The sequence below is a fragment of the Gracilinanus agilis genome, chromosome 1, assembly GCF_016433145.1.
Source record: "Gracilinanus agilis isolate LMUSP501 chromosome 1, AgileGrace, whole genome shotgun sequence".
In the NCBI taxonomy this organism is placed as follows: Eukaryota; Metazoa; Chordata; class Mammalia; order Didelphimorphia; family Didelphidae; genus Gracilinanus; species Gracilinanus agilis.
The window spans coordinates 52,193,171-52,209,255 of NC_058130.1; the positions used below are offsets into that span (position 1 = coordinate 52,193,171).

The 16,085-nt window shown below is 39.9% G+C and overlaps 1 protein-coding gene across 2 annotated transcripts in view; it reads left to right on the forward strand.

Moving 5' to 3' along the window:
- The window catches only part of LMCD1 (LIM and cysteine rich domains 1), an 86,809-nt gene that overhangs the window by 38,535 nt on the left and 32,189 nt on the right, over positions 1 to 16,085 (forward strand). The window contains exons 2-3 of one of the 2 annotated variants that reach the window (XM_044662998.1): positions 1,987 to 2,075; positions 11,279 to 11,534. In XM_044662998.1, coding sequence (XP_044518933.1) covers positions 1,987 to 2,075; positions 11,279 to 11,534 — 345 coding nt within the window. The remainder of the gene's footprint in view (positions 1 to 1,986; positions 2,076 to 11,278; positions 11,535 to 16,085) is intronic. The other variant, XM_044663077.1, reaches the window with a different exon arrangement.

Here is a 16,085-nt window from a genome sequence, read left to right on the forward strand (position 1 = left end):
ACCTTCCATTCTTCCTCTGGGAAGGCTTTTCCAGTTGACCATCTGCAAAAACCACTATCCAGGAAGAGAGCACCAATAGTCTAGTTGAGTGAGTAGGAGATGAAACAAACTGTTAAATCTCCCACTATGGGAACCCAAGTTATTGTCTAGTGATCTGCTTTTTTTGTATGACAGAAATACAACAGTCCAGTGAAATGACTCAGAAAGCTATGTATTAGATGGGCAACCAAGTCCTTCCCTAGCTATATAGCAAACATCTTCTGAAATGATTGAAACTGTATCCAGTGAGTGGTCTTCCTTAACACGCATAAATATCTTATTTTATTTGCTCTTCTATTTTCCAACCTATTTGTGGATGAAATTTTCCCTGGAGTTCCTAAGAATCCTGTTTGAGAATGGATAAAGTGTTGAGCTTGAGGCCAAAGAGACTTGAGTTCAAATCCCATTTCTGACATTAATGCTTGATTTGGAGTTAGAGGTCTTGTGTTCAAAATCCATTTTTGCTTCTGTTATTTGTGTGTCTATGGACAAAACACTTCATCTCCCTGGACCTCCATTTTTCCATCTGCAGGATGAAAAGAAGCAGTTTGACTTCTAAGATCTCCAATTCTAAATATCGAACCCATAATAAATATAACTAAGTAATGGATTATACTGAAGAGACTAATCAGCTGGCAATCAGGAGGCCTGATTTCTGTTCCTACCACTGCCATCAATGACCTATTGAGCAAGTCATTTCATTCTCTGGACCCCAATTTTCCCATTTGTAAAATGAAGGAATTGTACTAGGTACCTTCTAGAGGCATTCCAAGATTTAACATCCAATGATTGAAATGTGTCTTATGTTGATTTTTAAAACCCGGACATCATTTGAACATGTATTATGGAGGCTCCATATTATTTCCACTGGTGAGATTTAAGCATTCTCATCCAAAAGGACAAGAATTATCAATTTCATAGAGTAGCAAGTTCTACCCAGTTTCTTCATCAAATATCCACATGTTTTCCTGGAAATTGATAAAGACATATTTGAACATGCGTTTCGATTCTGGCCAACTTGGTACTAAGCACACTAAAGTTTTCCTCTTAATAAATATGACATTGCTCTTTCTCTTTCCCATCCACATTGAATAGAGAGATATAGAAGATACAAAAAGGTATAAACAGAAAAAAACCAAATTGGCAATGTCCAACTAGTAATTATCATTTGGAGTTTTAGGGCTAGAAAAGGAGCATTGTTAAGGATAATTTTCCGAAATCTCTCTTTGGAAAGGAAGTATGGTTAGAGTCAGTCAATCGACATTGGGGGACAATTTTTCTCTTTTTGCAGATTGGATTCTGTGCATAATAAGCACTGTTAGAGTTACTCCACAGTTATCTCTTTGTCCTATAATACTGAATACTGAATACCTTCCCCTCATCAGAAATGGAGGCTTACTTGGATCTAGCCTCCACACATTAAACATTTCAGCAAAAATATTTAAGTTCTATTTGAGACCATAAACATGTGGTGGAGTAAACATCTGTTTGCATTTGCCACTCTGATTTAATCATGCTCTGTCCATAAATCACAGATAGATGAAGCAAAGAGCAGGAGCCCAAAGATTCCATTCCAGTAAAGGGGTGGGTGGGGGGGAGGAGAGGAATGGAGCACGGATTGTAATTCACTTCTGAACATTTTAAATGTTGCCTTGGTGATTCACAACAACAGCAGAGGCTCTGGGAATTAGCACCCCTATATTTCATCCTGAAGGACCCCACCCTTTTAGATTTACATGCAGGAGAACCACTTCCCTAGCTGGCCCTCAATGTAGCCTTGATAAACAATAAGTGATGGCTTATTCATCTTGAACCCTCAGCACTCTACACAATCCTTTGGCCAGCTTGCCAAGCTTTTTCTTCTAATTTCTTTTTTTTTTTGAGGTCAAGTATTCCAGTCCAAGATGTTTTGAAGGAAAACACCCTCTTTTTGTCTCTTTTTTCCAGATGTCCCTAGGCCAACAGCAATCAGCAAGAGGTGTGCCTTGTTTGAGATGCAAGGGGACATGTTCAGGCTTTGAGCCACATCCTTGGAGGTAATAAAGCGACTGGAGGAAAGGCCCTGGCCTTCCCTGATTTCCTAACTGTCCTCTTTAATAATGCTGGTCATTCTTCTATGCCAAGCCTACTTAGCTTACATGCCATACTAAGTAGAAACAGTTCAGAATGGCCTGTACTGAGTCCAAAGTGAATGCACGTCTTATTTTTCTGAAATTTATCTTATTTAACATGAGGCTTTGTCAATTTAAAAAAAAAAAAAAGAAGAAAGAAAAAAATCTTTGGCAAATGAGGAGAAACATGAAGACTGAGATTAACTCTTTGTAAACCTTTTAAAGACTTAATATTGCTTAGTTCAGTTCTATCAATTCAATTCAGTAGCTATTCCTTATTTGATTATTATATAGCAGAAGGAAGGAAGGAAGGAAGGAAGGAAGGAAGAGAGGGGGAGAGGGAGGAAGAAAGGAAGAGAGGGGGAGAGGGATGAAGGAAGGAAGGAAGGAAGGAAGGAAGGAAGGAAGGAAGGAAGGAAGGAAGGAAGAGAGAGAGGGAGGGAGGGAGGGAGGAAGGATGCAAGAATTGTGAAGAGAGGGTAAGGGAAAAAGTCATATGTAGACTGATAACTATTTATAAAATTTATATACAGTAAATACAAAGGAATTTTAGTAGGGAGATCACTAACAGCTGGAAAGTGGTGGGGCTGGGATCAAGACTTGCCCTTGTCTTCATTAAATGGCTTCTTACCTTGCCCAGTTCAAGCCCTGGCTCTATCTTTTCCTCTCCTTTACTTCCAGCCAGATTCATACATAACTATGTATACTAGGAATTATATTGTTTTATTCAAGACTAGGGCAGAGGCACTTCCCTGTAATGGGCCAACCAGGCAAAAGAAGCATTGTGGCCAAAGGGGGTGGATGGGGTAGGAATATTCCTGAACAAGGACCCATACATTTCAGCACCCTTAGACAAAGACTCTATGGCCCCACCTTGGCCTTGGTTCTGCTTCAACCATCCTTCCTTGGGTAGTGATTCCTAGAAAAAGCTACTCAGCCAGCCAGCAAATGTAGTAAGTACATATTATATTCCAGGCACTGTGTAAGTCTGGGGAAACAAAGAAAGGCAAAAACATAGGTCCCTGGTCTCAAAGCGTTCACCCATTCCAAATGGAGAGACAGAACACAAACAGCTAGGATTCCATATAGATAAATATCAGAGGAACTGTGGAGAAAAGGAAAAATCCATCTAGATTCAATTTGATTCAACAAGAATTTATTGAGTCTCTATTTCTATTCTAGAAAACAAGAAAAATTAGTTTATACCTTCTGGGATCTTGTTCTAGTGGAGGGCGTGTGTGTGTGTGTGTGTGTGTGTGTGTGTGTGTGTGTGTGTGTGTGTGTGTGTTTTGGGGGAGTCAGAGGAAGGGTCCCAACAAGTATTCAGATAACTATTATATGTTTACAAAGTATACAGAAAAAATACAAAGGAATTTTGGTGGAGAAAGATTACTAGTGACTAGAGGGATAGGGAAAAACCTATCAGAACTGACATCTGAGCTCTATTTGGAAGGAAGTTAGAGGTTCTAAGAGGTGGAGGTGAAGAAGGAGAACATTCCAGGCACGAGCATGAGCATGGACTAAAGCCTGGGCAAAAGTACCAAGGCTAAAAAAAGACCTGAGGCTCTTAAAATTCATTCAGTCCACAACAGCCTCTACCTCTAATCACCAAGGCAAAAGGGGAGATCAAAAAGGATTTTCCTTTCCCTCTTCCCTTCTCACCCAGTCTGGCTGCCCTTTTGGTGACTTGTTTTTCTCTTCAAAGTTGCCCTGAATATTTATTTGAACCTTGATAGAAATTGCAAGGAGAGTGGAAAGCAATGGCACATGATGAGATTTTGTTTTACACTCTGTCCCCCACCCCCTTTCTGGGCCCTTCCTTACCGACACTGAGACGATATATATGGGCTATGCTGTTAATCAGGGGATATGTGATGAGTAAGCGCATTGGACAAGGGGCTCTCGGAGCATACAAAAATAATTGTGATACATGATACACACACGTCTCCACTAAAGCCCTTCCCTGGTGCCTCTTGGCCTACAAGTGACCCTAGATTCTTGAAGGCCGAAGAGTGAATTCCCCAGTGGAGGGTCTTACCGAGTTAGAGAGTTTTTGAGCATAAAACTGGGTTTTTGATTCAATTCAACAAGCATTTATTAAATGATTATTACGTGCCAAGAATGAACATATGTCAACTGTTTGAGAACCAACTGAGCTAAATTAGGAAAAGCTATGAAGCTGACGCTTGATTTATTTGTTTGTCTGATTTTTTTTTAAGAATGGTAGTCACAATAACTTAATGCAACCATCTACAAAGATCGTATTATGGAAGGGTTGGAATCTACCTCTGTACCCACACTGAAGAAATCATAGGTCTTCAGAAATATGGAATTTATTATAGTAAAACAGTGACTTTCAAGCACTTTCAGATCTATAGTCTCAACTCAGTTTATTCTCAAAACAGATTTTTGTGAAGTAGCTGAGACAGATGGCATAATGTCCATTCTATTCATGAAGAAACCACCAGGAGTTTCATCCATATTCTACCTCAACCTTGCCCCCTTGATTTGATAAAGTACTAAATTAAGATTCAGTGATGTCAAGTTTACTAGCCTCTTTCATTGGTTTCCCCAACTCAACAAACTCTCTTTCCCCTCTCCAATCCATCTTCCTCATAGCTATTGGTGATGTTCCGAACTGAACTGATTTGGCCATGTCACTTTCAGGTTCAAGAAATTCCAGAGCTATTTGTAGGACAAAAAAAATACAAACTCCTCATTTTAACATTTGATGCATTTCATAAGCTGGCTGCAGCCTCCCTTTTAGCCTCTTTTTATGATGTACTTCTACCTCACCCTGCACTCTGAGGTCTAGCCAAACTGGTCTTTTGGCTGTTTCTATTTTTGTACCTTCAAAGTGGCCATTCCCAGGCTCTCCCTTCAAAGCCACTTCGTCCTCTTAGAATCTCTTATTTCCTTCCGAGCTCGGTTTGAGTTACCAACCTTGCCATGAAGCCTTGCTCAATCCCTGACATGTATGTTCCCTCCCAAAATGAGCTTGTATTTTATTTCTGTTCTGGTATATTTATTTATATGATGCTATATCTTCTGATAGGATATGAGCTCCTTGAGAAGACGGATTTTTTTCTATTTTTAATGTTGTATTCTCAGGGTCTGCCATCATCTTTTGGCACATTATAGGCATTTAATAAATGTTTGTTGACTGATTTATTATCCAAAGTCACACAACTAACAAGTAGAAGAATCAAGATTCAAACTCAAGACCTCTGTTTCTAAATCTAGTTGTTTTTACAACATGTCATGGTCTCCATCCCAGTAATATAAAATAATAAAATGAAAGGGGTAGGCTAGGTAATCTTTAAGGTTTTCTCCATCTCTAAGGTAGCTAAGTGGCATAGTAGATAGAGCAGAGCCTGGAGTCAGAAAGAACTAAGTTTAAATCCAGCCTCAGACATTTGCTAGTTTTGTGACTCTGGAAAGGTCACTTAGCCACTGTTAATCTCATTTTCTTCATCTATAAAGTAGGAATGATAAAAATAGCAATTATCTCCCAAGGTTATTAAGATAATCTCATGAGAAATTTGTAAAGTACTAAAGACAATGCCAGGCATCCAGAAGTCACTTAATACATGCTTGTGCCTTTCTCCTCCCCTACATCCCCTCTTTTGCCTCTTTCTATATTCCCACCACCTAGTCCAGTGCCTGGCACATCATATACATTTAATAAATATTAATTGATTTATTTTTTCAGCCTTATTTCCCAAGACAGCCTCTCACATACTTTATGTCTCAGCCAAAATGTATAACCATTATTCCACCAACATGGCCCCATGGATTATGTGTATTTGTTTTAATACTCCTTCTAGATCATCAGCAACAAGATGTGTACTTTTTTATCTTCCCCAGTACCTAACGCAAGGCTCAGTAGAGAGTGTATTCTTAATATTAATTTTTTGGATAGATAAACATTTAAAAAGTCCATAATGGGGTTTACTGTGGTTTCAATGATACCGTCTACTCCTGTCTTGAGTTATAAAAGTGGATGTCACCAAGCTAGATTACAAGCCAGGCAAGCATTCAACAAATCAGTTCCCCATTACAGTGACAAACTGGTATCCATTCGAACTTTTCAAAGTGAGTCAGAAATATTGAAGTTACAGGTTCATGGAGTGAAAGCTAGAGAGAGACGTCAGAGACCATGGCATCCAATCCCACCCCACCCCACGCAAGTTTTACAGAGGAAGCAGCAGAAGCCCAGAGAGCGTAAGTGACTTGTCTAGTTGTACACAGTCAGTAATTGTCAGAGGTGGGATTCAAACTCATGCCCTCCTGACTGCAAGTTTATTTCCCCAACCACTAGGATAAACAGCCTCCCAGGGAAGGTCCAGAGAGGCAACGATGGCAGAAAAGAAGACAGTTGTTTAGGAGCAGAATTTCCACAACACAGGGTGACAAAAAAATGGGAGGGCTGGATCAGAGCAACCTCAAAATTCCTTGTCTCTGAATGAAGCTTTCAGTCTAGCTAATTTGCTATAAAGGTTAATTCCCAGTTCAGAAGGAAATATGATTCCAAAGTCTGGTACTGAGGGATTTCTTCAGTGCAAATACAGTTCATAGAATGTATGTCAAAAGGGGCTGAATTCTCTGAGCATGAGGAGAATTTCTAATTTAATTTCGTTTTAGCCTTCACTTAAAACTAATCTAGCCTTAACCTTCTACATACCTTGAATTTGTTTACATGTCAGTGGAAGGAGGAAACCCCAGATGGTACAGGGAGAGGGAGAGAATGGGAACACACACATATACAGTATGAGGATTATGTAGCAATTGTGATTCCAAAAAATATCCATTTCTTTTAATGCCTCCTTGTGGTAGACTTCTTTCTTTTTTCATCCCTTACATTTTTTCTTAGAATAGGCACTATGTCAGTCCCAAGGAACAAGAGTGGTAAAACAATGGGGATTAAGTGCCTTGCCTAGAAAGTGTCTGAGGTCAAATTTGAACCCAGGATCTCCCATTTCCGGGCCTGGAGCTCTAACTGTGCAGCCTCGTTGTCCAGTAGACTTCCAACAACCTCTAATTCTAGGGGCAATTCTTAGCATAAAAACCCTCTCAGCAACATTTCTATCTTTATTTAAATTTTGAGCAAACCATCCTGAATATTATTCAGTTTCCCTACGTTCCTTTTCTGGAAAATCAACCTACATTTGAGATAAAGAACAGTTTCAACTCTGCTGCTGTATATTTACAGTACTATTTAAAAGAAATTCTAGCCAGTTGGGCTCTGGATACCTACAGTAAATGCAAGAATGCTGGAGAGGGAGGGAAATGAGATGACCTTGTACTCCATTCTCATTCTATAAGTGAGGAACCTAAAGCCAGGAGAGGTAAAGAGCTTTGCTGAAACTCACAGAGCTAGTGATTGGCAGGTTTAAGACTAGAACCCAAGAGTTCTGACTTCCAACAAACTCTCCTACCCCTTTCACCATGCTCCCTATGCGAGGTATCATTAAGGCACTGGGCTAAGCAATGGGAGTACAAAGAGAGAAATAACATTACCTGCTATCAAGGAGTTTATAGTCAACTAGAATCAGAACATCAAATAAATACACATATATTAAAAGTCCATTTAAACAAGAGGAGAGGCAGAGAGAGAGAGAGAAAGAGAGAGAAATAGTAATTTTCAAGAGGTGAGACTAATAACTGAAATGTTCAAGAAAGATCTCAAGTCTGAGACAATACTTGAACTGAGTCTTGAAGGAAGCTGCCAAGAGGTAGGAGTGTAGGAGAATATTGGAGGCATTTTAAACAATCTAGGAAGGGCATGGAGGTAGGAGATTGATGTTATATATACCAAATATCAATTAGACTAGTTTAATAGGAATGCAGAGTGAAATGAAGAGTGAAATGAAATTAATCTGGGAAGATCAGCTTTAGCCAGATTGTGAAAACCTTTGCATGCCATCAAAGGACTTTATATTTTATCCTGGAGACAATAGGGGCCACTAAGACTTCTTGATCAGGACACTGATATGGCCAGAGTTGTACAGAGGACATACTGGAGACAAGGGAGGGTAGAGGCAGAGTGACCTGATGGGACACTCTTGGAATAATCCAATTACTCAATTTTACAGATGAGGAAACTGAAGACCAAAGAAAGACCAAAGTCAAGACTAGAAACAATTTTCTCCATTCCATTTTCTTCCTACTATGCCAAACTTTCTCAAACTTATTTTTTGCTTATATAATAATATTGTTCCTTGTCATAAAGAATCTTTAGTTTGATTGCAAGTGTGAATTCCATACAATTTGAGGGGACTTGTGTATGCTTTTGCTATTGCAATTTTAAGTTGCATGCAATGCACTAAGCACCTAGCTGAAACTCAGAGTCTGCTCCTTGGGCACCCTGCACTATCCATAGAAGAGGTAATGAGGACCTGAATGAAGGTGGTAGCATGTAAAGAAGAGGATGGCTATACTAGGAATGGGGGTGAGGAAGAGGAAGAGTCTTGTCAATATCTGTCAGATCAGATCATATAGGTAGTGATGATCTACTCAGTACAATTCAGTACAGATCAATAAACATTTCTGAAGCTCCAACTCTGTACCAGACACTGCACTAAGCACTGGGAATAGAGGCAAAAGATAATCCCTACCCTCAACGATCTTACAACCTAATGGAGAAGATTCCAATCTAGCTGGGTCTGTAAAGTTAAATGAATTTTTCACTTTCAAAATGTCTTCTAGATAATGGGCCATTGAACTGCAAAACCTCCTGATGCTAAATAGGGGAGGAGAACAATTTATTGGGGACTGATGGTGAGCAAGAGAGTCCCAGCATCTAGGTGATGGAATTAGAGCCACAGGAAGGACAATTGATATTCTCTAATCCAATGCCCTTCATTTTACACATGAGGGAACTGAGGACCAAGGAGGCTAAGTTAAAACTAGAAACCAATTTCCTCCATTTCATTTTGGTTCTACTATGCCAAGCTTCCTCCAAGTCCTTTCACTGCATCCAAAGCCTTTCCTAGAATTATGAGACAATATGCTATAAAAATATAATTGCTAAGCTCAATTCACATCCTCTTCATTTCCTAACAGGCTTATATAAATTAAAATTCATGTGATGTTCGCCCAACAAAGCCTTCGGCAGTGGTAGTTCTATCTTATGACATGAAACTTGCATAACCTAAAATGTTATTTACTGATCTGGGGAAGACTCAGAAGAGAGGCCATATAGAGCAATGACAAGAACCTTGGATGGATATTCAGGAGACGTGGGTCCTAGTTGCAGGTCTGCCTCTAGCTGTGCTACTTTGGGCAATCCATTTGCTTTCTCTGGGCTTCATTTTCCTTCTCTGTAAATGAGATGGTTGGACTAGTTGTTTTCCAGGGGTCTTTCCAACTCCTAAAATTCTATGACTAGCTATAAACCAGGTAAAACTAAGCATTCTTTTTACTCATGTAAAGAAGGCACCTAAGACAGAGTATGGGAACAAAAGGAGCTGAACATCTTTCTAGTGGGTTGCCAACTACACCCCAAACCTCCTAATCACTTTCCCTTCTTACACCCTTTAAGGAGCTGCTGCAGAGCAGAATTTTCCAAAAGAATAATAAGCTTTCATTTAGAAACTGTCCCAAAAGAAGAGCTATTATATAAAATAATAATACTTAAAAACTATTACATAAGATAATAATACTTTAAACTTATTACATAAAATAATTGAACTCAAAAATGGCATGTATTTCCTTGTGTCCCATGACCTTGTCATCCCCTCTATGTCTCTGCCATCTCTCCTGTGTCCCTGCCATCTCCCTTAATTCCTTGCCATCTCCTCTGTGTTCCTGCCATCTTCTCTATGTACCTCCCATCTCCCTGTTTCCTTCCCATCCCTTCTCCGGTTTTGTCATCTCTCCTTGTGTCTCCCCTCTCCTCTCTTCTTTCCTACCCATTTTTTCTACATGTGAAGTTGGATGAGAGAGTGATCCTTTGCTTCTTTGTTAACATGAAAAAAACCCAGCTACTATAGGAGAGATATAAATATGAAATGTGCCAGGCATGGTGGCACACACCAGAAATCCCAGCCACTGAGGGAGCCTGCAGCTCATCATGCATTGAGCTTGGGATGCAGAGGGCTTTATTGATTAGGTATTTGTACTAAGTTCAGCATTTGTATGGTGAGCCTCCAAGAGTGGGGAGTGCTCCCCCGCTGTCTAAGGAGTGGATAAACTGGCTCAACCCTGGTTAGGAACAAAACACATCAAAGTCCAGATACTGATCAGTAGTGAGCTCCCCTTAACTGAATGAGCTCTTCATGTGTAAAGGCTAACTTAGTGTATCTCCAGTGAACCTTTCAAAGGGAAAGGAATGAGTTTCCTGAAATCAGACAATGATGGTATCTAGATATCTAAAAATTTGCCTGCATGCCTTAAAATAACCAGATTCTAATGTAAATAGTGTTGGAGGGGAGCCTCAGCATTTGAATGCTACCAAATGACTCTTCTTCACACATATAAATACACAAACACACACACACACACACACACACACACATACACACTCATTTATACACATTCCTCAGGTCCCTCCCCACCATCAAGCCAGACTTCGTCCAGCCCAATATCTCCTGCTTAGCTTCCAGGCTTCTAATAGGTTTCATTTCCTCTGGGTGCTGTCCACTCTTCCCCAAGAAACTTCACAGCTGCCTTCTGTCAAAATTGCACTAGCATAGCCAAATTTACAAGTGTGTGTTGTTTTGGGGCCCATAAATCTTGGGGGAAACTCCTAGAAGCATCTTTTTTACTGAATGAGCCTGCCCTGTCACTTCAGGGCACAGTCATCAGCTGCCTTTTTTTTTTTAGCTGAGGAAGGAAGGTGGGGGACATTCTCCCCTTCCTCATGGGAAAACAGTAAAAATCTTTCTCATATTTTACATCACCAGCACATTCCTTGCAGAAATATCATACTGACTTTTCCCAAATAAGGTTTTCAATCATAAAGGCGGCTCCTTGTCTAGGGTCCCAATCTGATCCTGCCACTAACCTTTCCAAGGGACTAAAGTGAAACTTTGAGCTTTCAAAAGAGCAAATGCCACCACAGTGGTACTCATAGCCAAAGGATGACTTCACTTATCATATCATCCTCTCCTCCCCACTCCCCACAGGAAAATATGCAAGTCATGTAAATGCAGCCATGGAGATCACAGCCTAAGCTCTGAAATGGAAGATGATCGGAAAATTGGCCGCTTGCTGACGGATTCCAAATATTCTACCCTCACGGCCCGAATCAAAGGGGGAGATGGCATCCGCATCTATAAAAGGAACCGGATGATTATGACCAATCCTATTGCAACAGGGAAGGATCCCACCTTTGATACCATCACATATGAATGGGCTCCTCCAGGACTGACTCAGAAACTGGTAAGGATATCTCTCTCTAGCCTTGAGAAAGCACTCACCTCCTGGGACCTTGAATTCGAATAACCACTTCTTGTGAACATAGAGGAAAGAGCATGATTGAAATTGTGCCTTTTTCCTGTTCAAGTTTCATACCCAAGTGATACCACACACTTCTTGGTACTCATCATCTAGGAACAACAGGACTTAGGTTCAAATCCCACCTCTGTTGGTTACCACCTGTATGACAATGATCAACTCCCCAGAAAGCAGTTTCCTCATTTACAAAATGATAAGATCCTTCAGAATGGTTTCTGAGGTCCTTTCCAGCCTGAGACCTATGATTCTTTGTCTGTCTATTCATTCCCTTCAAAGTCAAAAATGTCATTTGATTCAACACACACACACACACACACACACACACACACACACACACACATATATATATATATATTAAACATTTGCTTTTATATAAGGTACTGTGCTGGGTGCTGGAAATAAAAAGACAGACTCCATCAGTGCCTGTTCTCCAAAAGTTTACATTCTTTTGGAGAAATACAACATTTAGACAGTTAAAGGAGTGTAAGAGTGAGAAGCAATGTGTAGAGTGTCCTAGAAGGTCAGGGGAACTAGACTAGATTAGGAAACAACCTGGTAGGTTACACTCAGTTATAATCTTCCACTTGATATTAGAAAGAGAATCCAAGGGTTTGGGAATGGAAAGTGACTTCATCAGCCTTGTAATCCAAACCATACAAATAAGAAAGACTGACTATAACTTACTCTACAAGTAACTACACAGGTTCTGTCTGAAGATTTCCAAAGAGAGGGATTTCCCCTCAACTCTTTTTTTTCCCTTTAATAATTTTTATTTTTTAGAAAAGTTAACATGGTTACATGATTCGTGCTTTTACTTTCCCCTTCACCCCCTGACTTCCCCCCCCCCATAGCTCCCCTCAACTCTTGAGGCAGCCCAATTCACTTATAGATGACTCTAAGCTGTACGACCCTGCGCAAATCACTTAACCTAGTTTGCCTCAGTTGCCTTATCTGTAAAATGAGGTGGAGAAGGAAATGGCAAATGACTCTGGTATCTTTGCTAAGAAAACCCCAAACAGGGTCACAAAGCATTGGACGCAACTGCAACAATGGCACAAGGTCAAAACTGATAAGAGACTTCAGTTTTTGTTTCTTCCCCAACCCAAAATCAAGTCTAAATTTGTCTCTTCACAACTTTAAGTGATTGCTCCTGGTTCTGCCTTCTTCTTGAGCCAGATAGAAAGCATTCTAACCCCCCTTCCATGTGACAGTTTTTCAAATACTTGAAGGCAATTCAGCCCCCTCACCCCAAGTCTTCTTATCTCCATGCTAAATAAACCAAGTTCTCTTAAAGATATCCAGAGGTCATGGACTCCAAGCCAATGGCCATCCCAATTGCTCTCCTCTGGATGCTCCATAGACCTTGGGTGAACCCCTCTACCTCCTCTCTTGTCTTCCGTTATATCTCCTATAAAATGAGGGAATGGGACTAAATCTTACAAATTAAATTAATTTACATTAATCCCAAACTAAATAAATAAATAAAGTAAAACTTACAAATCCCTGAGTCTACAGTTCTGCTCGTTTATATATTTGGGTTTCATAACTTCGATACTACAGCAGTGGCAGTTTGGTTGTTCTGTGAATCCTCAGGCACGTCCTCTTCTTGGTTCCCTGTAAAGTAGGGATATCTCTGTGTGCCACTGCTCCTATGCCGCCATGTAAAAGTTCAATGACCACATGCTGGGTATGTAGTAGAAGGATTCTTGTTCAGGCACAAGTTCACCTAGATTGCAACTGAGGTCACTTCTGAATCTGAGACCTTGTGATTCAGGGACCCATTGCTTCCTTCGACCCAGAATCCATCTGCATAAAAGAGAAAATATATATCTGTGAGGACAGAAAAGTTCCTAACCCCTCCCTACCCAAGAAGGTTGGATTCAGAACAGAAAAAACAAAAACAAAAACTAATTTTGCCCTCATCCAGAGATGGCATAGTTCTGGTGAGGAAACCCTAAAGGAATGGAAAGGCAAAGGAATTTTTGGCAAAGATGTTAGAAATGCTGCCAAAGTAAAATACAATATATTCTCCCAAAGGTCCAGCTAAGAATTTCTTTTTAATCTTTTTAAAACCCTTATTTTTCATCTCAGAATCAGTACCGTGTTTTGGTTCAAAGGCAGCAGAGCCTTGACTACTAGGCAAGGGGGATTAAGTGACTTGCCCAGAGTCACATATTTAGGAAATGTCTAAGATCAAATTTGAATCCAGGATCATCTTATATCTAGGCCTGCCTCTCACTCCACTAAATTACCTAGCTGCCCCCTCCAATCATGATTTTTAAGCATTTCTTCAAAACCAAAAAATATCAAGGAAGTTTAGAAAAACATAACTACATATAGAAGTCAAACTAGAGTTACAAATATAATTTAATCAATAGTTTTTTAAAGGGACTATTTCATGTTGGAAACATCCTATATGATTATCTATAAGATTCCTAATGTATTAACACAACCTCCCTCTGTTTTCTAGGTTTTAAATGTCATTTTTTCCAAAGGAGACGTTTCTACCTTCTCTTTCATTTCTCTTTTTTAACCTTACCTCTCAATAAGCTGCTTTTTTTTAAGAGTTTGGTTCCATTCCTTGTCCTTGGGTCACAAATATCAACATCCTTTGGGGGACCAAAAGCAGAGTTCCAAATAGTTGACCTCAAAGAGCTTGAGTACTTAAGCAGAAGATATTATCATAGAAAACTAAAGATGGAAAGGACTTTAAAAATCATCTAGTTCAATTTTCATTTTATGAATGAGGAAACCGAGGCTCAGAAAGCCTGATTAAGTTACTCAGGCTCATCCAGCTGGCTATTGGCAAAGCTAGGTTAGAACCCAGGTGTCTGGACTCCCAGCCCAATATTCTTTCCACTTCAGCATGCCTAAGGAGCTTGATGTTCTAAATTTGTACTTCAAGGTTTCTTTCCCATTTTAAAGTAAACTGGGGTTCATTCATTTCTTTGTGTCTGCTGAAACTATTACTGATGACTGATGGTCTGAGCATGTTGAGTGTCATGACTCAGCACTTGTCTGCAGACCCACAGATTGCCCATTTTCCCTCAGTAAATTATCAAATGGTTCCAATGCATCTGGGACTGCATTTTTGGTTCCTCTTTAAAGTGACCTTTAGGACATATCTGAATTCATTCATTACTTAAGGGCTCAGGCTGAACTGCCTTGAGTTACCCAGCAGTTTCTCTGCTAATGAAACAAATATTATAATTCAACTTTAATATTAGTTCTAAAAACTGAAGTGAAATAGAGGAAGCTAGGTAGCTCAGTAGACAGAGACAGGAGATCCTGGGTTTGGATCTGGCCTCAGATACTTCCTAGCTATATGACCCTGGGCAAGTCATTTAACCACAATTGCCCAACCCTTATTGTTCTTCTGCTTTAGAACTGCTCCTTAATATCAGTTCTAAGATGGAAGGTAAGAGTTTTTGAAAAGATAAAAATAAATGTTAAAAAGACCAAAGTGAAGTGGATGTAGTCTTTAACTTAACACATGAAAGAGTCCTCAACTATTCTTTTGCCTCTTAAGTCAAATGTTGTGCTCAGAAATATTAGGCTATGAATCATAAGACTTAGGCTGATCGGCCCCTTAGCAACTATATAATCTTGGACAAATCAATTGTCCTCTCTAGATCCCCACTTCCTCTCCAAAACGAGGAAGTTGACATATCCTTTCTAAGAATTTAGGTCTGGCATTCAAAAGTTCCAATATAATAGTCCTGACCCACCATCCACAGAACGAAGGGAATTTATTTTCCCTTTATGAGAGTCTGTTTACATGGATCCAATCATACTCTCTCACCCAGATCCTCAGAGAGAGTTGGATAGGGTTCAAGGTACCATAGTGGTTGTGGTTGACTAATTCATAGAAAATTTGATCTCATGACCTGGGCCTCATTCACACCAAGTTCTAATCTATCCAGCCAAATGTCATGTCCCAACTGGTCTTGAGCACATTATGTTCTTATTTCCCACGCACTAAAATCGCCTCCACCCAAAAGACCATCTTGTCACCCATCAAAATGTGGCTGTCACTTACAAAGTACCTACTCTGAGTGAGGTGCTTTGGGAGATAGTATAATAATATACAAGACATGGTCCTCGAAGGAGCTGATGCTCTAGAAGGGAGATGACAAGTACACAAATGACAATATAATTGAATGTGAAACATGACTGCATAAAAGTGATAAAATACTCCAGGAGGGCTCTGGGAGGAAAAATAGTCTTAAATCATTACCCTTGAATAGTGCTTGAGTGTTGATGGTAGTAGCTGACTCATAGTAGAGGGGCAGTATATCATGGTGGAAAGAACATTGAACTTGGAGTTAAGAAAACAGAGATTCAAGTCCTGTCTCAAATATTCATTAGCATTGTGGCTAAAAATGAGAGAGAGAGAGAGAGAGAGAGAGAGAGAGAGAGAGAGAGAGAGAGAGAGAGAGAGAGAGAGAGAGAAGAGAGAGAAATAGAAGAGAGAGA